The 26,032-nt window shown below is 35.3% G+C and overlaps 1 protein-coding gene across 2 annotated transcripts in view; it reads right to left on the bottom strand.

Moving 5' to 3' along the window:
* Positions 1 to 26,032, bottom strand: part of LOC122815270 (leukotriene A-4 hydrolase-like) — a 231,259-nt gene that overhangs the window by 55,532 nt on the left and 149,695 nt on the right. For both annotated transcript variants that reach the window (XM_044087624.1, XM_044087625.1), the window contains one exon: positions 16,588 to 16,691. In XM_044087624.1, coding sequence (XP_043943559.1) covers positions 16,588 to 16,691 — 104 coding nt within the window. The remainder of the gene's footprint in view (positions 1 to 16,587; positions 16,692 to 26,032) is intronic.

The following is a 26,032-nucleotide window of genomic DNA, read 5'->3' as shown; positions in this document are numbered from 1 at the left end:
AACCCACTCTCTGTTAGACTGTTACCCAAAATGTCAGATCGTCACTTCAGCTGTATTCTACCTCTTTTCCTAGCTGGCCATTCTTAATTCAACCAACTATAAACATTTGAATCACTTGCTAAGACTGTGATTATAGGAGACTTTAAAATGAAACCCTGCTAATTCATAATAAATACCTGCAAGACTTGCTATCCAACATAGAACATAAAAATAGTTTATCATCTGACTAGATCAAAAATAAGTCTGGGAATCACTCTCTCCTGGACCTAGTAGTAACTAATATCCCCAGTGTCATGTCCAGTCTTTCCATTCTTCTACCAACCATGAGTGTCCACTGCCCAGTAATGTTTTTTTCTAAATAGTAAACCTCATTACCTTCCACCCAAGATATGAAAAAACTAAAAAAACCTTACTAAATAAATCCATGCAAAAAGACTGCTTGACCCAGATGATGTACCCTCTTCATTAAACAACTATTTACATAATTTTAAAAACAAATATTTGCCTAAAATATGTAAATTCTGAAACATACCCCCACACCTATGGCTGACAAAAGAGCTCTAGCCTACTTACAAACTAAGGTATGAAGTCACATTATTAAGAAACCTAACAGAAAATCAACTTGATTTCACAAAGTAAGTTTCTTATGAGAACCACAAATCAGAATCCCACTCAATCACAAAAAAAATGGCATTTGATTAATCAGATATCTAGACACTACCCTAAAAAGGACACATACAATCAAAACTCATTAAAACTACTAAATGAACTTTAACCCCAAGACTTCATTACAGAATTCACATCAAACTCAGCCTGTCCCCATTCAACCCTCGATTTATCTCATGGTTCCCCTCCTTCCCATTTCAGGGCCATAACTACTAAAGACATTGAAAGCTATTATACAAAACATACACAGATGCTCCAGTTGGAGCAAGCAGACAGGCTACTTGTTTGATTTATTATGCTATGCATAGAACATATCCTCTTTCCCCTTAAATATCATTTCAATAGCTGACTCACTGTGAATGCCATTCCAAAAGAGTAGAAAGATTACCATAATACCTACTCCAAAAGTTGCAACCCATCTACTAATTTCAAATAAAAAATGCAGTCATACAAAAAACACACAAAAACAAATGTGTTGCATTATTTAACAATAATCAAGTTTTTGTTCTGATGAAGTCTGTCTTAAATGAAAACACTGATTTTAACTTTAAAGCATTAAACATATTGCTTTATTATTTTTGGTTGAATAAAGTTTATATACATATCCGTTTTCGCTCATTGGTCTTTCTAGCATGCTTGTTTTTGTGTTATAAAACCATCTTCTACTAACAACTTCAGATCAATGTCGATACTGCCCAGTCTTCATAAAATCTTTGAACAAGAAATATACATTCAACTTCCCAGTTACATTAACACTTACTACATCCTCTCACATCAACTTGACTTTTGGTCAAGTAGAAGCACTATGACCACCCTTTACAGACTCACAGACAACAAATTTCAAAGCATGGATGATGGTATCCTAGCATAAACTCTACTCACCCCACAAAGGCTTTTGACCTAGATGACCACTCCTGTCTTTTGCAGTCTAATACTAGAGAAAGATTAAATTCCGTTGAATTTCTGTGATTCAAAAACTTTTCTATATGATAGATACATTAAAGAATAAATTATAAACTCCACTTCCAATTCTACTCTTCTAATCAAAGGAGTCCCACAATGCTTCATTCTCTCTCACTCACTCTCATTCTATGCTGACTATTCACCAACAAGCTACCTACTAATCTCACATTCCTATTATTCTCTACGCTGATGATTCTCTCATATGTAGAGCAAATCTCTCAACAAAAAAATGAACTTCATCAAGGCCTATCACAACTGAAAGACTAAACCTGAAAAACCTCATACTTAACTATAATAAAATCTATGGATTTGAGGGTTCCCCAAAATGTTTGGCAGTTAGAGCAGAGAATTTTGGCCATGAGCTGTTAAAATTGCTTCCTGTGGTCCAGGGTTTGATTCCTCCAGTCTACATTGTCCTACTGCATGACTCAGAGAAAGACACTTAACCAGGCAGTACTCCCAAACTGATTCAGAAAAACGTCCATATTGGATTAGTGCTTTACCTAAGTTAGTATAGACAAATAAATATCCAGTTTCACAAAGAACTAGTGTATTACCTATAAAAATACAAAAATAATGAGACAGTGCAGCATTACAAAAAATCTAGAAAAAGCCTGATCAAAATCTGGCATTTCAGCACAATATTCAAATCACTAAGGCACTGATTAACAAAATTCTCTTTTTATTTATTTTCATTATTTATTTTATATTTGGTAACCAGGAAAGTCCAACTGGACACAAGTCCTTTCTTGGCGGAGGCCCAGGGAGAAAAGTTCCACTTATAAGATACAAATACGATTCAAGTTACAGTTAAAAAAATAGAATGTAAAATAACAGCATACAATGTACAGTACAGTGATACAGAAAGTGTGACAGTAAATCCAGTTGATGAAAGGTGCAGGTTACAGTATACACAGAAAAATGCCGTTTAAGAGTTATATAATTTGAGGTCAGAGATGACCACATGGCCCGAAACATTTCCTACTTCACCAGAGTATAATCAAAGAGAAAGGGTTGGGAAATTCCAGTCAAAAGATCTGATCTGATAGAGATGTAGCTGAATGTAGAACAAAATCTGCTGTTAAAAAGGTGTAATTAGTAGGCCATATGAAACATTGCACAATAACTATAGGAATCAATCAGAGAGGGTTAGAAAAGATTGGGACGAGAGATTGGATTAGAAATTCACAAGGAAACAAGTGGATGACATATGTATGGCTCTGAAATATGCAACAGTTTCGAGAAGATTCAGGATTTTCACTTAGAAGTGTATTTTTATACACTAAGCATTCTCTAAAGATTTTTTTCTCAGCTAGATGGTAAATGTTGGAGGTGTGATGGGAAAGAAAGAGGTAACTGGAAGCATATGTATTTGGAGTGCAATGAGGTGACATACTTGACAATTCCCTACAGAGTATTCTGTCCAAAATATCGAGTGAGCAAAAGAATGTAAGTAAGGAAATTATTTTTTGAGCTGGAATACAGGATCTGAACTGCCTAGACATAGTAAGGCCCTGTTAAGTTTAATGCTGATGGCTGCCAAAAATATATTAGAAAATAGAAATCAAAAGTCTAAACCAACTATATTTGAAGTAGTGAATATTGTAACAGAGATAAAAGAACTGAAAGTAGCATCTTAAGTAAATTATAGATGCAAATTACATAGAAAAAAATGGAAATCCTGGAAGCAAGGCCTTAAACTACAGCTAAACAATTATAGTGCCGTTTTAAAGGGTGTGAATGGAGAAATGATGAATTAGCAAGTAAAGGAGAGTAGCATGGCTGGAATTCAATTCATCCTCAAGTCTTGGTGAGTACCTTTACAAGGTGGACCCTGTTTTTCTCAAAATCTCAACAACAACACTGATATATAGACTATACTTCATATAGCATAAATCATGGACAGAAGTAGGTTAAAAACTAAAAAAGATGGCACAAGACCTAGGATAAAAAGTGCCCAATCCTGGTAGGCGCAATGGTGCCAGGACTGGAAAAAATGACTGTGTAGAATCCTCAAGACATGGAAACATTCCTACAATAGTGCTAGGCCAGTCCCAGTGTGAGAATGCCCCCCCTGTTGTAAAAGGAAGTAGCAGTCTACAAAAATCGCAAAAGCTAATAGACCAGAAAACAGCCATACAGACGACAGAGTGGACTGTTGAGGATAAGAAAGAAATTATGTATTGTTACTATCATGCAAGAAGCCCAGAATTTCCAGACAAAAGAAAAAGATTAAGAGAGAAATTAGAGAAAAGACAAATACTTCTGCATAAAAACTGTCAGAAGCTTCAAATGTAAATTTGTGTTCATTAATACAACACATCCATGAAAAACACTACACAGATCAAGAAATCATGGGCCATTTGGAAAAAGAAGCAACTGAGGAAGTGTAAAAATATAAAGAACAAAACCTAGCGACTTTTGAAAGGTATAAAAATAAATATGGAAATGGGAAAGAGAGATCTGACATCGTGCAATTTTTATGCAAAGCAGAAAAAAACAAATTAACCAACACAAAAAAGGAAGCCCCAAAGTTATTTGAAGAGAAATATAAGGAAAGGCATCCAGGTATGGAAAATTTCACAATAAAAACCAAGATCACAAAGAGGCAACATAGAACAGAAGATTAGTCATGTAGAAGTTAAAAAATAGAAGCTGAGGTTATGGAATACTTGCACAGTGAAGGATTTGGTGCAGAAAGTCTAACACAGTTTATATTGCAGTATGATGGAACAACGAGTTCCTAAGAAACAGGAGGAACAGGAGGCATCTGAAGAAGAAATAGGGACATGGGAAAGAAAAAGAGATTTAATATGGTGCAATATTTATACAAAGGAGAAAGCAAAACTAATCAATACAAAAAGAGCAGCACCAAAGATATTTGAAAAGAAATGCAGGCAAAGGCAGCTAGACCTGGAAAATTTTATAACACAAAAAAAAAAAAAAAAAAGAAAGCAAAGAGGAAAAGTAGAAACGAGGATTAATAATGGAAAAGTTAAAGAAATAGAAACTAAGGTCATGGATTACCTGCAAAGTGAAAGATTTAGTGTAGAAATTTTAACTTAGATAACATCGCAACAGGATAGAGCAATGGACACCCAAATTAAGGAGAAACCAGTGGAGTGGGAAGCATCTGATCAGTTGCCATATGTAGATACTTTGGAGTCTTCCATAGGAAACCAGTACAAACATTCAGTTGCAGTTAGACAGCAAGGGAAGGAACAGAAACCTTTGCAACTGTGATGCAGTCAAGGGTGTGCAGTGATAGGTCAGTGATTTTCCATATGAACGAGCAAAGGATGACACAGGATGAAACTGAACAGAAGGGGTCGCCACAATGGAACTCCAGTCCACTAATGATTAGCAGTAGATTTTGACGAAATGCCGAGGTGCCAGCTCGATGCTCAACATTCAACGAAGGCACACCCATTTACGCACGCATGTCTTTCGAACGCTACCCAACCATGGGGAGGACATGCAGACTTCACACAGAAGGCACTCCCAAGCCCAGCCGAGAATTGAACGAGAGAACCTCTTGCTGCGAGGTAACAACACTACCGCTGTACCACCGTGGCTACAGTTAAGTCATGATAAAGGACAAATTATTATTCCAGGGATTAAAATACAAAGGGGATATTCCAGGATGACTCTCTGTCACCTCTGCCTTTTTATCTTGCTTTTAACCCATTAAGTTGTTTACTTAACATATTAGGTCACGGCTGCAATATGACTCCCAGAAAATAACAAAGTATAAAGACTTCTCATCTTCTTTTTGTAGATGATTTAAAACTGTATAGTTCATCAGATGAGGAACTGAAAACACAACTGCAAGTAGTCAAAACATTTTCAGATGATATAAGAATGTCATTTGGTCTTGACAAATGTGCAAAAGCAACTTTTAAAGCAGGAAAGCTGCAGCACTAATAAACCATCAGTTTTGGACAAGAATGTGATATAAAAGAACTTGAGCAAGAGAGACTGCATAAATATTTGGGAACTGATGAAGGATCAACAATAAAACATGAACAAATGTGAATAAAACTCAGTAAGGAATATTTTAGAAGGCTTAAATTAATAGGGAAAACAGCGTTGACATCTAGGAAAAAATTCCAAGCTATAAACCAATTTGCTCTTCCTGTCCTAACTTACAGTTTTGGAGTGACTGACTGGCCCCAAAATGTATTGGATAGATTAGACAGGAAAATATGAAGGATGCTTCATGCTCATCAAATGATTTATAAAAATCGATGCATACCAAGATTATATATTCCCCATTCCAAAGGAGGTATGGGCCTCCTTGAAACTGATTACATTTATAGATCTGCAATGGTAGGACTGTATACATATCTGCTGACCTCACAAGACCCTAACATAGTGAAACATGAGGAGAATGAGTCTAAAATGACTCCCCTGCCTGGCTTAACGGAAGCATATCTGCATCAAGCAGGAATGGAAATCAATCCAGAAGTAGATAAAATCAGGCAGCAAGTGAATGTGTCAAAAAACAAAAGAAATAATATAAGGTGAAGGATCAGATAAGAAGACAAGAAATGTGGAAAATGCATAAATACAGTTGCAAGTGTAGAAAACTCTTGGAAAAACCTCATGTTAATCAGGATCGAATGCAGGAATGATTAAGGAGAGGTGAATTTAAACCAAAAGGCAAAATGTTAATATTAGCAGCCCAAGATAGTGGACTACATACACATTGGTTTACAAAGTCCATTGAGCATGTAGGAAAAACAGACAAATGTAGATTTGTAAAACAAAATTGGAAACAGTCGCACATCTTTTTGCTGGTTGTGATATACTAATAGCAGAAGGACTGTATATTGAAAGGCATAATAATGTGGAGGACTGTTGCATTGGGGATTGTGTAAACATTATGGTATTGAAGTGGCTAAATAACACTGGAAACATGAGCCACAAAACATCATAGAAAATTATGACGTTTATATCACATGGGATCACCCATTACCAACAGTTCAAAAAATAGATGTGAGAAAAACAGATATAGTAATCCAAGAAAAGAAGACAAAAGTAGCATTGATCATTGAAATTGCTGCACCCAGTGACTATAGTCTCTTACATACAGAGAGACACAGTCATAAAATACCAGGATTTGCAGGCAGAAATAAGGGCAATGTGGAGGAAGGACACCCAGACAGTTCCAATAGTAGTAGGAGCAACGGCTCTTATAAAAAAGAATTTACAATTGTACTTAGATATGTTACTGATACATGTAACTCTGTACAAATTGTAGAAAGATTCATTACTGGACACATTGCGGATGCTGTTCAGAGCACTTATACCTAACAATAAAGACTGAAGCAATACTAATTTCATGAATTTTAATCATACTTTGACTTACGAATGGGGTCCATTCCTGTTATGGTATTAGAAATTCAAAAGACTTGGTGAAATTAAAAAAAGGAGTATTATTTCCCTATTTTTCCAAGATGTTCAACAACTCTGAAAATCCAGTTTACCTCAACATTTCCTGATATTATAATTGTGGCACCAGCTTCTTCCAGAGCTATAGATGATAGTAACCAATACTACTTTGGAGATACTCCAATAACTGTAGTACTAATGTTACCCTTGAGATACTTCAGTAACTGTAGTACTAATTCTACCTATGGAATGTTCCAGTCACAGGAGTTACTCCAGTAACTCTAACACTAATAATCTTTGGGGAATACTCTACTAATTTTAGTAGTAATAGTACCCTTGGGATGCCCCAATAGTTACAGTACTAATATTTTCTTGGGTTTGATCTTGTAACTGTAGTACTAATGTTACCCTTGGAATAATTCAGTAAATATAGTACAAATGCTACCTATGGCATGCTCCATTCCCCAGGGTTGCTCTAGTAACTCTAATACTGTTACTCTTTAGGAGTGCTCTACAAATTGTAGCACTAATACTACTCTTAGGATTTTCCAGTCATTACAGTTCTAATATTTCCCTAGGGTTAATGTAGTCACTGTAGTACTAACACTACTTTTGGGATGTTCCACTAATTATACTAATAATACTACCTGTGGGATGCTTCAGTAACTATAGTAGTAGTAGTAGTGCTACCCTCTGAAACCTCAGATTTGTTACCATAAAATTAGAGTTTTATAGAGGAGGCTATATGATACAAATATGCAATCATGCATAATCACTGTAAATGAAATACAGACATTAGTATGTCAAACATTGGTCAACAGTAAACCTGAAGGATGTTATCCTGCTTTACTCAAACCGTAGTATCTATCTGGGTTGCTATACATGTTATGAACAGCCAGATTTATAAATGAATAAAAGCTCCCCTGGTGATTGCATTTACAGTATTTCTTATGTATAGACATTAAATGGATTAAATTGGATTAGCAGTAGTACATATCAGGGGTGGCCCGTGCTATTGGACTGCCGGACTGCAGCCCCCTCAACTGAAAACAAATAATAAAAATGAAAAAAAAAAAAAGAAAAAAAAGTTTTTAAAAATTCACAACTGCAAGTGGTCAAAACTTATTCAGATGATATAAGAATGTCATTTGGTCTTGACAAATGTGCAAAAGCAACTTTTAAAGCAGGAAAGCTGCAGCACCAATAAACCATCAGTTTTGGACAAGAATGTGATATAAAAGAACTTGAGCAAGAGAGACTGTATAAATATTTGGGAATTGATGAAGGATCAACAATAAAACATGAACAAATGTGAATAAAACTCAGTAAGGAATATTTCAGAAGGCTTAAATTAATAGGGAAAACAGCGTTGGCATCTAGGAACAAATTCCAAGCTATAAACCAATTTGCTCTTTCTGTCCTAACTTACAGTTTTGGAGTGACTGACTGGTCCCAAAATGTGTTGGATAGATTAGACAGGAAAATAAGTAGGATACTTCATGCTCATTAAATGATTTATAAAAATCAGTGCATACCAAGATTATATATTCCCCGTTCCAAACAAGGTATGGGCCTCCTTGAAACTGATTACATTTATAGATCTGCAATGGTAGGACTGTATACATATCTGCTGACCTCACAAGACCCTAACATAGTGAAAGTTTTGAAACATGAGGAGAATGAGTCTAAAATGACTCCCCTGCCTGGTTTAACAGAAGCATATCTGCATCAAGCAGGAATGGAAATCAATCCAGAAGTAGAAAAAAATTAGGCAGCAAGTGAATGTGTCAAAAAACAAAATAAATAATATAAGGTGAAGGATCAAATGAGAAGACAAGAAATGTGGAAAATGCATAAATACAGTTGCAAGTGTAGAAAACTCTTGGAAAAATCTCATGTTAATCAGGATCGAATACAGAAATGATTAAGGAGAGGTGAATTTAAACCAAAAGACAAAAGGTTAATACTGGCAGCCCAAGATAGTGGACTACATACACTTTGGTTTACAAAGTCCATTGAGCATGTAGGAAAAACAGACAAATGTAGATTTGTAAAACAAAATTGGAAACAGTCGCACATCTTTTTGCTGGTTGTGATATACTAATAGCAGAAGGACTGTATATTGAAAGGCATAATAATGTGGAGGACTGTTGCATTGGGGATTGTGTAAACATTATGGTATTGTAGTGGCTAAAAAACACTGGAAACATGAGCCACGAAACATCATAGAAAATGATGACGTTTATATCACATAGGATCATCCATTACCAACAGTTCAAAAAATAGATGTGAGAAAAACAGATATAGTAGTCCAAGAAAAGAAGACAAAAGTAGCATTGATCATTGAAATTGCTGCACCCAGTGACTATAGTATCTTACCTACAGAGAGACACAGTCATAAAATACCAGGATTTGCAGGCAGAAAGAAGGGCAATGTGGAGGAAGGACATCCAGACAGTTCCAATAGTAGTAGGAGAAATGGGTCTTATAAAAAAGAATTTACAATTGTACTTAGATATGTTACTGATACATGTAACTCTGTACAAATTGCAGGAAGAGTCATTACTGGACACATTGCGGATGCTGTTAAGAGCACTTATAGCTAACAATAAAGACTGAAGCAATACTAATTTCATGAATTTTAATCATACTTTGACTTATGAATGTGGTCCATTCCTGTCATGGTATTAGAAATCCAAAAGACTTGGAGAAATTAAAAAAAAAAAGAGTATTATTTCCCTATTTTCCAAGATGTTCAACAACTCTGAAAATCCAGTTTACCTCAACATTTCCTGATATTATAATTGTGGCACAAGCTTCTTCCAGAGCTATAGATGATAGTAACTGTTTTACTAATGCTACTTTAGAGATACTCCAATAACGGTAGTACTAATGTTACCCTTGAGATACTTCAGTAACTGTAGTACTAATTCTACCTATGGAATGTTCCAGTCACAAGAGTTACTCCAGTAACTCTAACACTAATAATCTTTGGGGGATGCTCTACTAATTTTAGTAGTAATAGTTACAGTACTAATATTTCCTTGGGTTTGATCTTGTAACTGTAGTACTAATGTTACCCTTGGAATACTTCAGTAAATATAGTACAAATACTACCTATGGCATGCTCCATTCCCCAGGGTTGCTCCAGTAACTCTAATACTGTTACTCTTTAGGAGTGCTCTACAAATTGTAGCACTAATACTACTCTTAGGATTTTCCAGTCATTACAGTTGTAATATTTCCCTAGGGTTGATATAGTCACTGTAGTACTAACACTACTTTTGGGACTAATTATACTAATAATACTACCTGTGGGATGCTTCAGTAACTATAGTAGTAGTACTACCCTCTGAAACCTCAGATTTATTACCATAAAATTACAGTTTTATAGAGGAGGTATGATACAAATATGCAATCATGCACAATCACTGTAAATGAAATACAGACATTAGTATGTCAAACATTGGTCAACGATAAACCTGAAGGATGTTATCCTGCTTTACTCAAACTTTAGTATCTATCTGGGTTACTATGCATGTTATGAACAGCCAGATTTATAAATGAATAAAAGCTCCCCTGGTGATTGCATTTACAATATTTCTTATGTATAGACATTAAATGGATTAAATTGGATTAGCAGTAGTACATATGCTGACTCACATCCTGTAACTAGATGTCTGAGTAAACAACAAAACAATATTTGGAAGACTGGCAACTGAAACATACGGATGTATAATAAGACATTTTGTGTTAATACAAAAGAAATAGGGGGAATTTGCCACAAATCTACAATAATTACACATATTGCATGAAAAAGCATCCCTTGTGTTGTTAGTTAAATAAGGTTAAACAATATTTCTCAAATTACATTTTTTGTTATTAATGTATACAGGTGTGGCACCTATAATTCCTTGAATTTTCTCCTGTAACATTAAAGCACACCCTTGAATTTTCTCCTGTAACATTAAAGCACACCCTTGAATTTTCTCCTGTAACATTAAAGCCTGTAACATTAAAGCACACCCTTGAATTTTCTCCTGTAACATTAAAGCACACTACTTGTTAGAAAAAATACTCTCAAATGTTAAAAGAGAATCAAAGCTTTATGTGTGAACTATGCCTTAGATTTTGTTATCAAAGAGAGTTTTCTTCACTTCACCAATAGAGACATTCATGGATGTGACGGGTTTATATGTTTCTGCTCTGCTATTCCCAACTTCAGCTGATAAAATATAATCTAAGGATTCTGGATACCCTTTCCTTTCACAAAATGTTGTTCTTAATAATTCTGTTTTGTCACTGAAGGGGGTTTCAGTGGTGGTCAGTCTGCTACTGACAATCAACTGACCATTCATAAAATGTATATCGGTCTCTTTATTGAGACTCTGATAGTCAAGCGTCATCTGGGCATTGTCCACTTATTGAAAGTGGACTCTCATCAAATGTGTGTTGAGGGTGTGTGCATGAACATGGATCTGTGCAGGTAGGAAGAAAATGTCCTACACAGTAACTGTATTTGTGTGTGAGAGTTTGTCAGTGAGTGTGAGAGTGTGTGAGTCTCTGTGTCTGTGTGTACAGATGGTTGAAAGGTAGAGGAGTAAGCAGGGGTCCAGTTTGCTCTGCGTGTAGTCTAGAGTGCTACTGAAAGCAATGTGGTTGTGCAATGGGAGACTGTTTTGGTGGGTGCATATAGGCTAAATGGTAATTGTGTTGTACTGGAAGTACTTGTAATAAGCACAGTATGTGTGTGTGTGTGTGTGTGTGTGTGTGTGTGTGTGTGTGTGTGTGTGTGTGTGTGTGTGTGTGTGTGTGTGTGTGTGTGTGTGTGTGTGTGTGTGTGTGTGTGTGTGTGTGTGTGTGTGTGTGTGTGTGTGTGTGTGTATTCCACTGAATGAATTAATCGTTGTAGCTTTACTGGTTCACTGCATGTGTGTGCATGCACCCATCTGACTATAAGAAGTTTGTAGTACCTGAGGTGTTTGTTAATTGGTGATGTTCACAATGTGTGCATTTGTGATGTGTGTGCACAGTGCCAATTAAATGACTAATCATGGATTTTTTTCTATGCGTGGGTGGGTAGGACATGTTGTGTGTCTGATGGGTGCTGTGTGAATGTGGTGAGAGATAACTGTTTATGCAACTCTGCATCACAAACCATACTTGCCTCAATATAAGTTCAATCTCAAAGTTAGTTATATTAGTTTGGGGAGTGTGGTGCAGTTTATCTTCTCCCATAAGTGTTGTGGTAGGACATCCCCTGTGTAAAATGTGTGATTTTTGTTGGCTTTGGTGTCTAGATTCATGAGTGTGTTGAGTGACGAGTTAGTTGTGCACTTCCTATTGGATGAGAATCCAAGTATGCCATTTTTACATCGCTGAAATGAAACAATACTATGTACTACTGTATTCAAACATAACACCAAAAACAACTTGAAAATGTATTATTCAGAGTTAGAAAAATCAGATGCTTGAAATATTTTGGAAAGCTTCAGGAATTATTATACACTTTATTTTATATTTCTCAGAGGTGACTTTTGTCTGGTCTATAAGGTAGTATCTGATCCATTTCTCATTGAATGTCTTTGCTTGGAATCATCCCTAGGTACTAAACCAAATATCAGCAAATGAACATCACACATATATATATATATATATATATATATATATATATATATATATATACACACACACACACACACACACCAGATAAACCCACTAAGCACATTTCTCTCCTCGGGAGTAAGCCAGGAGCACTGACTGATTAAATAATTTGTTTAGGGTCACATAGTAGGAAAACAGAGTTTCATGGAATCAAACCCTGGAAGAAATAATAAATCTCTTTGTCAGCAGATAGCCTTAAGCCTCAGTGCTAATATGCCAGATATCACATAGCATCCTGCAAGATCATGGGATAATCCCACTTGTGCAACTAGAAAAAGTCAATCATCTTCAAATTACGTTTATTCTTTATACTGATGTTTTGACACGTTACAGTTTTTGTGTTTTTTTCTCCCAGGGCATACACTGAAAAGTTTGTTGTTTTTTTTGCCCAGTCTGACTTTTCCCATCAACAAATGGATATAAATAAATAAAACAAATAACATAATCTTGATTTATGAATGGGAAATAGAAAATATCAACATGGGATTATGACAAACTACTTCAAGTTCAGAGATCATATGCATTAGGAATGGATGTACAAGCTTATGTGTTTCCTACAAGATACTGTTACTAGCCCACCATTTAACATCACACAGTTCAATGTTCAAACAGTTTTGTGGTACTAAAGGAACAACACAGAACAGTGATTCTGTTATGGCCACAGGCAAATGGTATGTTGGAGAAGTTTATTGCTTGAGTTCAAAGAAATATTCTAACTTTTAATGAACTAAGAGACACACCAGATGATGATATTGTAGATAAAATACACTGTAAGAAGAAATGCAAGATGAAGAGATAAGTAGGTGTGAAAAGGTAGGTCGTGGAGTGCATGTTCCAGAAAGGAGAACCTATTCTGATAACACACGCAAGGCAAAACTGTCACCATTGTATAATGCTGAGGCATGCATTATAAAAGTCTCTAAATGTCTTATGTACACATGACTAATGGAACACATAGCCTAACTATGTATTACTTAAATTACACTCTTAATCTGTTGACTTTATTCATTTAGGGTTTTAAACCAGAACAGTAAATGACACACACTATATTGTGGTAGCTTTTTTTTGCCTGAAAAGAACTTTGCCAATAACAGATTTTTGCCCACAAGGTTCATAGGTTCAGACTAAGCTTAACGCTAAGGTGACTGTTATAAAGTTTAGCCAAACACCCCAAGTAAGTTGTTACCACAAATCCCAGGCATACATTTATGGTCTACTATCCATTCATCAAGCTTAGCCTTGATTGTAGCAAGGGAGTTACTTTATGTGATACTTAAGGAGTGTCTGTTATAGAAGCAGGGATGCATGGAGTAAGGTGTCTATTGTTCAGCAGGTCTGTTTATGAGGTAGTACAAGTCAAGGTATTTACAGCAGGTGTTTTTATAATACACTCTCTGTGGAAGTGACAGAGATCAAAAGAGGATTTTTCATAATGTAGAAAGCTAAACTAAGATCTCCCCACAGCAGCCTACATAAAACGGGGTCATTTATGTTGTCTTTTCCCATGAATTTATTAGCAAGGAACCTCTGAGATATTTCATGTTGGTCTAAATAGCCAGAGCGGTGCATGCTGAATGAACCATTATAATGGACTGTTATATTCAATGTTAAGTCTATAAGGGATGGGTAAATCAGAAGTAAGACCATTTTAAAGCAAAAGAAGATACTCTTATAGATAGGTTGCATGAGGTAGAATGATTTCAGGTTGCATGAGGTAGAATGATTTCCTACAACAATCAAGTTATGTTGGTCAAAGGAAAGATCATTGTCAATATAGGTACCCAGATCTCAGATGACTGTTCTTGTTCTGTGGGGGAGGGATATTATTCACGTAGTATGAAACAGATATTCCTGAGTTTCCAAAGGTAACTGTACTGCATTTTTGGAACTGTAGGTGAATCCATTATTAACACAGCAGGTGATGGTGATATGTAGCCCCTACTAAAGAATGTGCATGCTTAAAGGTGATTTGACAGCTGTCGGTGATATACTTCCCTATGCAGGAGTTATCAGTGAGCCAGACAGCAATTCACTGAACCACATACCGATTTATGTTGAATTGAATTAAATGAGTCTATGAATATTAATAGCATGGGGTATGATGTCAAAGGCTATGGCCAGGTCCAGGTAAAAAGAGTGAACTGACTGACCTCCAACAAGGGCTTCAGTAACCTTTTCAAAAACATCCACAAGATTGAATAGACATGATCTATTTTAATAAGCCCATACAATTTCAAATACAAGGATTGGGGGTCTCGTGTCATTAATATTTAGTTTTGTAATTACGCATTCCAAGGCCTTGCAGATTATAATAGTGATGCTAATAGCTTTATAATTTTCAGAGTCAACTGCATAGCTGCCCTTTACAGTGGTACCCCAGTAGTCAAACTCCATCCATCTGGGACATGACTTGTGGAGAGGTTTTGGTTAAAGAGGTTTAAGGTAGGTCAAGGTAGTTATTTAGCACTTTGATGGAGATAGCTTGGGTATTGTCAGGAAACATGGAGCAAGTATTTTTGGTTTTGGAGACAGTACAATAGAACTGGTCTAGACTGATTTTGGGAGAAGGATTTGAGAGGGAAGGGAGGAAGTTAAGAGTTATTAAGTGAGGTGAAATTACAGCAAAATTTATCAGCAAGGATATTGATGATAGCTTCAGAGTCAGAGTTGGGGGGGGGGTTCCATCTGAAATAAGCTGAATACAGTACTACATGTTACTTCTGAGTTTTCTAGTATAGCTAAAGAAGGCTTTCTGACGATCTTTGATGCTGAAGAATTTAAGATCACAGTTGGTTTTACATTTCTTAACGGAAAGCCAAAAGGATTTGCAGACTAGATTTTAGTCCTTTTTAACATGTGGGAGTAATGATTTCTTACAAATGACTAAAAGCATTTTCCTTTTGTTATAAACTTTTTTAAGTGATACTTCTACATATTGGTTTGCTCTTAAACTTACCAGTGTTCTTATGGTGAAAGAGAACAAATGCCTAAATATCTGTATCTATAAAATATAAGCACTTAGAGTAAACAGAATTGTGGTTATCCAGGGAATTCTGTCATTTGCATTATCTGGGAGGGTAGGGAAAAGTAAGTAGTTGGTTTTGTAGAAAACTTTCTAAGTAGTGGGATTTGTTTGGACTGGAAAGAATGTCACTAAAGGAAAAGGCCACTGATATGTGGTCAGATTTCATCAGGAAGGGGGCAACATGAAAGTTACTACAGGCTAGTCATAGATTTACAAGGAAAACATTGACAGGTTTGGCACTGCTGGTGGGAAAAGTGACCGTTTGGTTGATGGCTTGGCATTAGAAAAGTCAAGAAATCTCTGGGCATATTTGTTGACAGTGGTCTAAGTTTTCCAGTTTAATAGAGAGGTAGTTAAAATGTCACATGTGGTCATGTGGTTTGAATTAGGTTAAATCGACCACTCCTCAGTTTGACTCCACATGTCCAAGGGGGAATCCTATTTTGAAAAAAAAAACAACTCAGTATTTTTGACAGTTTGGGGGTTTTAACTGGTGAAAGTAGTTGCACAGATCTGTAGTGTTTTTATTAAATACATTTTAATATTTTAAATGAAGTGCAGCCATCATGACATTATTCTGTTTGTAAAAACATCTGCCTGTTATAATTATGCACCTGTCATGATTTCCGTTAGTTACCTGCTGTAACTAATGTGCTATTTAAAGAAAAATAATTTTAGTCTCGGCACCTCACCTTTGCTACAGTGACCATACAGTGCTCTTTGAAATATGTCACAGGTGCCCAGGATTACTTTTAAACTTCACTCTTCCATGGCTAATTATGGGCAGTTAACCGTCAACTTATAAATGTTGCAGGAGCACCACAGAGGATATTATAACATGAAATAAATAAATATATAGCCATAATGTACTGTACCTTATCATCAAAGTATAAATACAGGAATGTTTTCCAGTCATCAGTTGTGACACTGTTAAAGGCAAATCTTTGAATGTATGCCTTGATAAATCCCATGAAGACATCTAACAATAAAAAAAAAGTATAGATAAAATACAAAGCCTAAGCAGTTTAATATATAACATTCTTAACCATTACTTTGTTTTGAATGCTTGTGCAGAACTTCTTTGCTATAATATCCTGTTATGTGCTGAACATGTTTAAATTATACAATGCATGTACCTCTGCTAAATTAATTGTAATATATGTGTTTTCTATATTTTTTCCTAATTGAAATATAAGAAACATGAACACGTATAACACATTTATGGTAAAACAGTTATTACAATTATTCTTTATGTAATGTTTTTTCACATAAAATGCACCATAAATAACATTAAACAATAAGATGACAGTTTGTGGCCAGAAAGAAATCAAGGGCCATCAGCTATAACTTTCCATCTTCACCTTAGGAGCTAAACATAAGTTTCTACCCAAGCTACTACCAAAATGTGTTTTGCAGTTCTGTTAATGTAAGAAACAGAAAATAACTTATGGTTATACTACATATCTACATTCCTCTCCACCATTCATAACTTTGCAGAATGTCAGATTTTTGCCTCATATTTTTTGTCTGCTCCTTGTAAAATGTGTGTTTTCTAGCAAATAATTGAGGATTGTAGTCACTAAAGCATGATAGCCATCTGAATTTCAGACTTCCTATCCTTCACAAAATGTAAGCCCCTTTATTCTAGCAACTTTCTATGTTTACTAAGAGCAATATTTACATATTTTTGTCTTAGTTCAGAATTCTTGATCAAGGAAGTTGAGAGGAATGCATGTCGATATTGTATCCAATCCTGAAGAGGAAAAGGAAATACATACTGCTGTTACTGATAAGCATGAATATGTGTCATGTGACTCCTCACACTCAGAGAATGAGGAAACAGGAGGTGGCATTCAAATCAGATCTCCATGTTCAAAAAGTATACAGATTATTTCTGCTGGAACGAAAGCTGGCTACTTTGATTATTACAGCTGTAGAATTGTGCAATCATTTAACAGTGAACCATGAAAACTGTATTAAGATTATATTCCTTCCAAGGCACAATGAACATATCGTATAACATTTTTTACTACAACAAATAAGGACTGAGGACAAAAATAATCAATTCCTTACATTCATTAGTCTGCTAGCTCAGATGACATATTTTGATATGTATAGCAAAATCACCTAACTTTAATCCTAGAATAGTTAAATCCTCTGTTTAAATAACTGTATATGTCAATATTTTTTTTAATACAAGGTAAAAAATGAATTTGAAATTCTATTTGTCTGTCCGTCTCCCCCTTTCTCTCTCTCTCTTTCCCTATATAATGCGCATATACATAAATGTAGAAATCTATCTCTTGCTCATGATGGTTTCAATCCAGGTTCTGGATTAAGGAGTAGAAAGTGATGGTTACTGTACAGGAAAAGGAACATAGTATGTTTAAAACAGGCAAACCTGTTTAATTCATCTTTTTATTCATAAACTGAAGCTACTATCACAATTAGCAGGTACACTGAATTTCCAATTTTCTTGGAAAGTATCACAAAAATCATTAATCTGAAATATTCAAAACCATCAAATTTTCATGGAATTTCCCATTTCATGCCAACAAACTCTTTCACATTTGGAGTTGGCTCTTCTGGCACCCTGATTCTTTTCCCAGTTTTGAGCACCAAAAAAAGCCTTCTTTTCTTTAAGGTGAAGCAAACTAATTGGTATAAATATAACAAGCAGCGTGCTGCAGCTAAATACAATGCAAGGAGCACGCTGAGTGCTTCAGCCCTTACTGATAAAGTACTTTCAGCATTCATTTCTGAATGCCAGAACTGCACTAAACCAGACATGGAACATTGAAATGCTTTAGCAAAACATTCAGAAACTGAATCCTGGTAACAGAGATTGCATCCCTGACATGTACAGGAGAAGGATGCCCCCTTTGTCCCATCCTAGCTATGTCTCTACACTCATTCAAAACAGCATGTATTTTGCTACATATTTAATTCTTAAAATAATGTCAACCCATTTTACTGGCTGTTCTGTACGTAAAGTCTGTGTTATTTGGCATGAAAAATATAATGACATCACTATTAGTGATCAGAAATTACAGTTAAAAATAAGCATCATCCCTGGATTTCATCTCATAAAAATGGAATTTAAACCAAAAATCAAAGCCCCCTGCAATTAGGTAAGTAAAAGGCTGAATAAATGTATTTTTTGACATCAGTGGAGTTTAATCAGAATTAAAGCAGAAGCCACCACTTTCTGTTAACTCAGTGAGTGGGTGGGCCCCTTAACCACCACTACCAAAGCCAAAGTAAACCTAGTACAAAAGAACAGTAAGCAGTAATTAATTAGTAATTAAATGAAACTGTTACTGACAATATTATAAATGTAATATAGAAATGTTATATTTTATTCACCACACACAAGTAAAAATTCACCTAAACAGCCAAAATTGAACCAGAGAAGTCAAATGTAGTAGAAGCAAGAGAAACAATGGTCCAAAACCATCAGTTTTTATAAAACAAACAAAGCTTTCGAGTTAAGAAACTCTTCTTCAGTATAGTGTTAAAACAGACAAGCTATAATGCATCAATATATATCACATGCCAGCCAATAAAAACAACACAGTTCATCACATGGTATAAAAGCTTACAATCTTAAAATCAAATTGACTAATTCATATAACAAAGCATCAATCTGAAGTTAAGTCACATAAGAGTGTTTCTCTTTTAATAGTGGTTTTAAACTGTTAGTGACATTTCATCCTGGTGGGTGGTCAGCCCAAAAATAATTTATCCATTTATAATCCTCTATCTCTATTTTATTAGCAAGGTTGCCACCTCTATTCCCTAGTGTGACTCGTGATAAAACAAGAAATTTAAAGCTATGCCTCACACGATTCATTATTATATGCTTTGCCAAGGCATTAGTGGGCGCACTTCTTCTAATATCAGACAGATGTGAGGAAACTCTTTCTTTTAACTTTTGGTTGGTCTTTCCAATATAGAATGCCTTGCAGGCTATACAGTTCACTAAATAGACCACATCCTGGGTATTACATGTTGCATGCACTGTAAAGAAAAAAAAAATTATAATTATGCAGATGTATAATATCATTAGATGTATTTATATATTTACAGAAATTACAACTATAACATGGGACCGTAGATCTTAAACAGTCCTTTCCTGCTTTTTTAGGTTTACCTTCATTCAAGTCTTTGTAACATAGAAACTGCTTTAGGTTCCTTTCACTTTTATAAGTGAACTGAGGTCTTTCTCCTATAATTTTATTTAACTCAGTATCAAATTTAAGCATAGTCCAATACTTCTGTATTAGAGATCTTATCTGGGATATACACCTATTATATTTCATTATATATCTAATAGGCCCCATGTCTATCTCTTTTTGTCATAGTAGGTAAAGAATTTGTAGTCTGAGATGACATTCTTTCTTTCCTAACTACATATTTATTATTCTCTATCAATTTTGTATCACAGCCTCTTACCCTAAAATCTGAGCCCATAGCTTCTAGCTCTTTCTCAAAAACATTATCAGTGGTATTTAACCTACTGGCGCTCAGAAATTGGCTTTTAACAACATTTTTATGGATATACTTAGGATGCATGCTTCGTGCATGTACATATATTGTCACCTGCAGATTCTTCTTATAAATGGATGTTTCAAAAGATGGATAGTTATGTGTAATATTAACATCTAAAAAACTAATAGTCACATCTGAATAAGGCACACTAAACAGTAGAAAACTAGCTGTACTTTGTAAATACAAAAAGCAAAAAGTATGCAGGAACAGGTGAGATGTGCGGTACAAGAAAAGTGTGCAAACAAAAGGCAAAAAACAAGCACCAAACCAACACAGTTAGGCAAAAATCTCTATTTATTTAACAAAGTAAAAAGTAATGAAAGTGAGCACTTTCGCGATAACACTATCGCTTCATCAGACTAGTAAACAAGTAAAAAGACAGGAGTTGAAAAAGAAAGCAAAGCCAATCAGCTGTCATATGCAAATCTCATGAATTAACTAAAAGGTACACACACAAGCAATGCAGCAGTTGTTATAAATACAAAGGAAACAATACAAATAAAATCTAAGTTTAAAAACATTAATGTTTAAGCGGGAGTGCTTTCAAGAATGGTTTAAGGCTGGAAACGCCATTTAAGCCAGACAGTTTCTCTGCATTGAAGAGCAAGATCCACTTCTGTTCAGCCCTTTCTGTTTTATTAGATGTATCACCCCCCTCTAATACTAACATCCAAAACCTGAAGTACAAAGAACTTAAAAGTGTGTTCTGAGCCATGCAAACCAATGTGTTGTGCTAAGGCATTTGTATCTTTCTGGTTCCTAATGTCCCTGTAGTGCTTGAGGATCCTGTCCTTTAGTGGTCTGTTAGTTTTGCCTATATAGAAGGCATGACAGACCTGGCAGCTTGCAAAGTAAACAATATTTGGAGTTATGCAGTCAGCATAAAAATCAAGTTCAATTTTAAAATTAACATGAGGATGTATATAGGTTGAGCCCGTAAGTATATATTTACAGGCTGAACATGATCTGCAAGGAAAAGTCCCATGGCTGGTAGACTGAGGCCCTTTGATACAGAGCTGTGATTTATAGCACAAACGTTTCATTAAGGACTTATTATTTTAAATGCAAAGTGTGGTGTGCTGTCTATAGCTCCTTTCAATTCATCTATAGTGTGTAGAATATTCCAATTCTGTTTAAAGACCTCACAATATTTATTAATGTCACTAGAGTAAGGTAGGGAGACTCTGAAAGTATCTCTCACAGCTACAGTTGCTTGTGAAGCATCAGGTGGAGTGTGGTTGCCAAAATAGGCTCTACATTTCCCTTCCCTTTCTTCTCATGCAGCAATAATCTGAGAATCAATCTCTGCCTCTCTGTAGCCTCTGACTAGAAAGTCATGCTTTAGAGAGTCAAGTGCTAAACCCAACTGAATGTTATCATTGTGCAATCTCATTACTCTATAGATCTGCCCTTTTAAAGCATTTTGGGTGACATAGTTGGGAAGCATGCTGTTTTTGTGCAGGACGTTGTTCTTCCTAGTGGGTTTTTTGTAAACACTAGTAGACAAATTATTAAGGTCTCCTTTGTTGATCTTAACATCTAAGAACTCCATTTCTACAGCAGAATATGTACAGGCAAATTAAAAAAAAACAGTAGTGTCATGCAAGTAATCAATAAATTCATTCAATAGTTCTGACGAGCCACGCCAAAGCAAAAAAATATCATCAATGAACGTACGTACCAGGCTATGTTCTCTTCATCCGCATTGTTATGTAACAGACAGGATGTCTCCCATTGCACTAATGTAAGGTTGGCATAGCTATTGGCACAGTCTGTGCCCATAGCCATGCCAACCTTGTGTAAGAAGAACTTATTCTCGAATGTAAAAACGTTATTCTCAAGTACAAGCTCAAGTAACGTACAGAGAATATTCACTTTCTCATTCGTAAAACATCTCCTATCATTTAAAAAAGCTCTGACATTCTCTACTCCCCAGTCCTTGGGAATCACTGTATATAGTGATTCTATGTCGAGCGTAACAAACAGATAATCTTGAGACAAAGTAGATGCTTTATCAAACAGTATAGATAAAAAGGACTTAGTGTCTTTTAACACTGCGTCACATTCATCTAGAAGGGGATGTAAAATTTTTTCAACAAAAATTGATAGTGGCTCTGTGCTCCAACCCTTACCTGAAACAATGGGTCTCATGAGTAGGCACTCCAAGTTCTTATGTATTTTAGGAAGTCCATATATCGTAGGAATGAGGGGGTGTTCAGCATTGAAATAATTAAACAAACTCTCAGAAATTAAACCTGTCATGAGTAAGTCAAACAAAAAAGAAACTCTTTCCATGATTCCTGTGACAGACGTTATTGAAACATTTAAATAAGTCACTTTCTCTTGTGTTAGGTACAAACCTCTGTCAAGTACCACAATACTACCAACTTTATCTGCAGGCCTAACCTCAATTGAGTGCATGTTCTTTAACTCAAATAGAGCAGTAGAAACATCTGGTGACATATTAGAAAAAAGAGGCTTAGAGTGAGTATCAAAGAAATCTCTAAACTGTTTCTAACACAGAGACATAAATGATTCTACTATAGGGTGAGGCTGAGGAATAAAAGTACTGTCTTTTAAAATCAGTAACATTAGCGTGAGAGTCACTTTTAAAAACAGTTCTGAGTGTCAATGATCTGTCCAAAAGTCTCAAATCTTTAAGCATTACGTTTTACTTTGTTAAATAAATAGAGATTTTTGCGTAACCATGTTGGTTTGGTGCTTGTTTTTTACTTTTTGTTTGTACTTTGTAAATACTCTACAAAGACTTCTAATTCTTCTATCATCCCTTTCCATAACAAAAAGATGTTATCCACGAATCTTTTATAAAAAATCAAATTCAAGTTACGAAAATTATTAGAGTCGTATATGACCTGTTCTTCCCAGTGTGCTAATACTATGTTAGCATAAGTATTCACTACTAGGGTACACATAGCTACCCCCAGCTGCTGATGAAAATAGTTCTCTCTGAGCATAAATACATTATTAGCAAGCACTGTGTCTAACATAGAACATAACATATTTATTTTGGTCACACTCAAGCTACTATGGTTACTAAGGAACTCTCTAACAGACTGTATTCTTATATCATTAGGTATGACTGTGAATAGCGACTTTATATCTAAAGTAACTAAAACCACTCTTGTGGTACAGTTCTCTTTTGACCAGGTATGCAATGATGTTAAAAATTCATTTATATCTTTAGTAAAACTTTTACTTTACTGTAACATACCATGTAGCCCTTTCTCTAAGTATTTAGCTCCATCTTTTCCCTGATACAATAGGTCTCATCGGTGGATTAGTAATATTTTTATGTATTTTTGGGAGACCGTAAATGTTTGGAATCACAGGGTGTACAAGTAATTATATAGCTCCGGTGTAATGGTGCATTCAATTAGTAAATCATACAAAAAGTTTTCACTTTATAAACATTATCATTCACCTGTAAGCAGCTACTCTTCTTAAATGTACTCTCATCTTCCAATAAATGCAGCATCCAATTAATATAATCACCAGTATTCATAACTACTACTTTTTCTCCCTTGTCTGCTTGTTTAATTATTATATCATTTCTAGCTAGTGGTTCGTTTCATGCAGTCCTTTCATCATATGTTAGGTTATAGTATTTTTTACCACTTTTTAAAAAAAAAAAAACAATTCATATAATTCATTCTCAAACATCATATAAAACACCTTAGTACATGATGTACCATTAGGTATGAAAGTGCTGCTACATTATAACTGCAAACCATAGTTACTTTCATTGATCTTAAACACATTTTTTAGTTCTAAATTCCTTACAAAAAATCTAAGTTCTGATAAGGCATCATTAAGATTCCCATCTTTGGCAAGAATATAGGTGAAACCTTTACTCAGTAACTGTAATTCAGCTTCAGTTAATACAGTAGCAGACAAGTTTAAAACAGTGTAAAATTGTTGTTATGTAAAACAGTATTAAAACTACCAGCATTTATTGCTTTAATACTACTAGACTTCTGGTTGTTGTTCCTACCTTTGTGAAGGTTGTAACCCCCAGCTGTGTCTGTATGGTTAGTTCTCTGTCTCTTCTCTTTCTGCTCTGGCTTATCCCTTTTGTGCTGCTTATAGACCTTCCTTGAATTGGAATCCGAAGTGGAAGTTTCAGTTGCAATGCCCACTGTGGAGTCTGAACTACAAAAGAAGTCTTAGGTAGTACAACTAGTTCATTTGGGCACTGTTCTCCTTGTTGTAATATTTTTGGTCCCACAGACAATCCATTTAAATATTTTTTTTTCATTTTGATGTGATTCTGTAGCCAAAACCACTGCTATTTTATCAGTACTTTCTGCTGTAATGGTGGTTGAATTTTCAGTAGCTGAAACACATGTTATTTCAGCAGTTAATGGAGGAAAGGCATCTAAGTCAACTACTTTAGTTCCCACATGAGCAGATTGGCTGCTGAGCCCACTGAAGGGTACCGTATTCTCTGTAGTATTAGATACAGCAACTGAATGCACAGATGTACTACTTTTTTGTGTTGTTTCAGTATTCCTCATAGAATTAGGGTTATTAGAGTGTTTGGGCCCATACAAAAGTGCCATTTTTGAAGTCATTCACATCACAAATAAATTGCTTCTTTTTTTATAGAAATTAGCTGTGCCTCAAATCAATCAGTTCTTTCTACCATTAACTGATATGCTATAGTGATGGAAATAAAGTGAGGTGAACTAACAAAGTCTTGCTCTAGTCTCTGTATATTAGCCAGGAGTTCATTCTCCATAGGTAGAAAAAAGTCATTCACGAGTCTCATATAATTAAGGCTTAGTTATAAATTAAGCTCTTGCCATCTTTTCAGCAGCTCAGGGTATTTATTGCCATAGGTTGGCATTTTCGTTGCCTTCAAACCTCTGGAAACAATATCAACTTCTAAATAAGCTGTAAAATTAAACCTTTTAAGCCGCATTCTCTTATATTTCTGTACCTGTTGCTCCAGTTCTTGCAGCTTCTTCTTACAGCCCAAATCCACTGACTTATTAGGTACAGCTTCATACTCTCCATTAGACTGAGGTAACATACTTAAGAATGGATTCTCTTTAGCTGCCAAAGCTTGGCTAAAGGACTGCATTGTTGCAGTTACAGTCTCTATGGCTGACATAGTAATTAAAAGAAGACAAACAGCTGGCTAAATTCGGCACAGACTGATGTGCTGTAGGCAACACTTAAAAAATAATCCAAATACAAGTAAAAATTCACCTTAACAGCCAAAATTGGACCTGAGAAGTCAAACGTTGTAGAAGCAAGAGAAACAATGGTCCAAAACTGTCAGTTTACAATAAAACAACAAACAAAGCTTTCAAGTTAACAAACTCTTCTTCAGTATAGTGTTAAAACAGACAAGCTGTAATGCATCAATATATATCACATGCCAGCCAATATAAACAACACAGTTCATCACATGGTATAAAAGCCTACAATCTTAAAATCAAGCTTGACTAATTCATATAACAAAGCATCAATTTGAAGTTAAGTCACATGAGAGTGTTTCTCTCGAAATGGATAAATTATTTTTGGGCTGACCACCCACCAGGACTAAATGTCACTAATAGTTTAAAAGCACTATTAAAAGAGAAACATATACGGCAGATAATTGCCATTACTTGAAAATGCCTATTAAAATAAATTAAACCACACAAGTTCATTGAATTAATGTATTTGGATGTTATTTATCTACAGTATAGCAGATGCAAGACCATATATAGCCATGTTATTAAAATATTGAAGGATTCCAGA

The sequence above is a fragment of the Protopterus annectens genome, chromosome 11.part0 (genome assembly GCF_019279795.1).
Source record: "Protopterus annectens isolate FY-2018-M chromosome 11.part0, PAN1.0, whole genome shotgun sequence".
NCBI classification, from domain to species: domain Eukaryota; kingdom Metazoa; phylum Chordata; order Ceratodontiformes; family Protopteridae; genus Protopterus; species Protopterus annectens.
The sequence above is the reverse complement of the archived record's forward strand: the minus strand, read 5'-3'. Positions and strand labels throughout refer to the sequence as shown.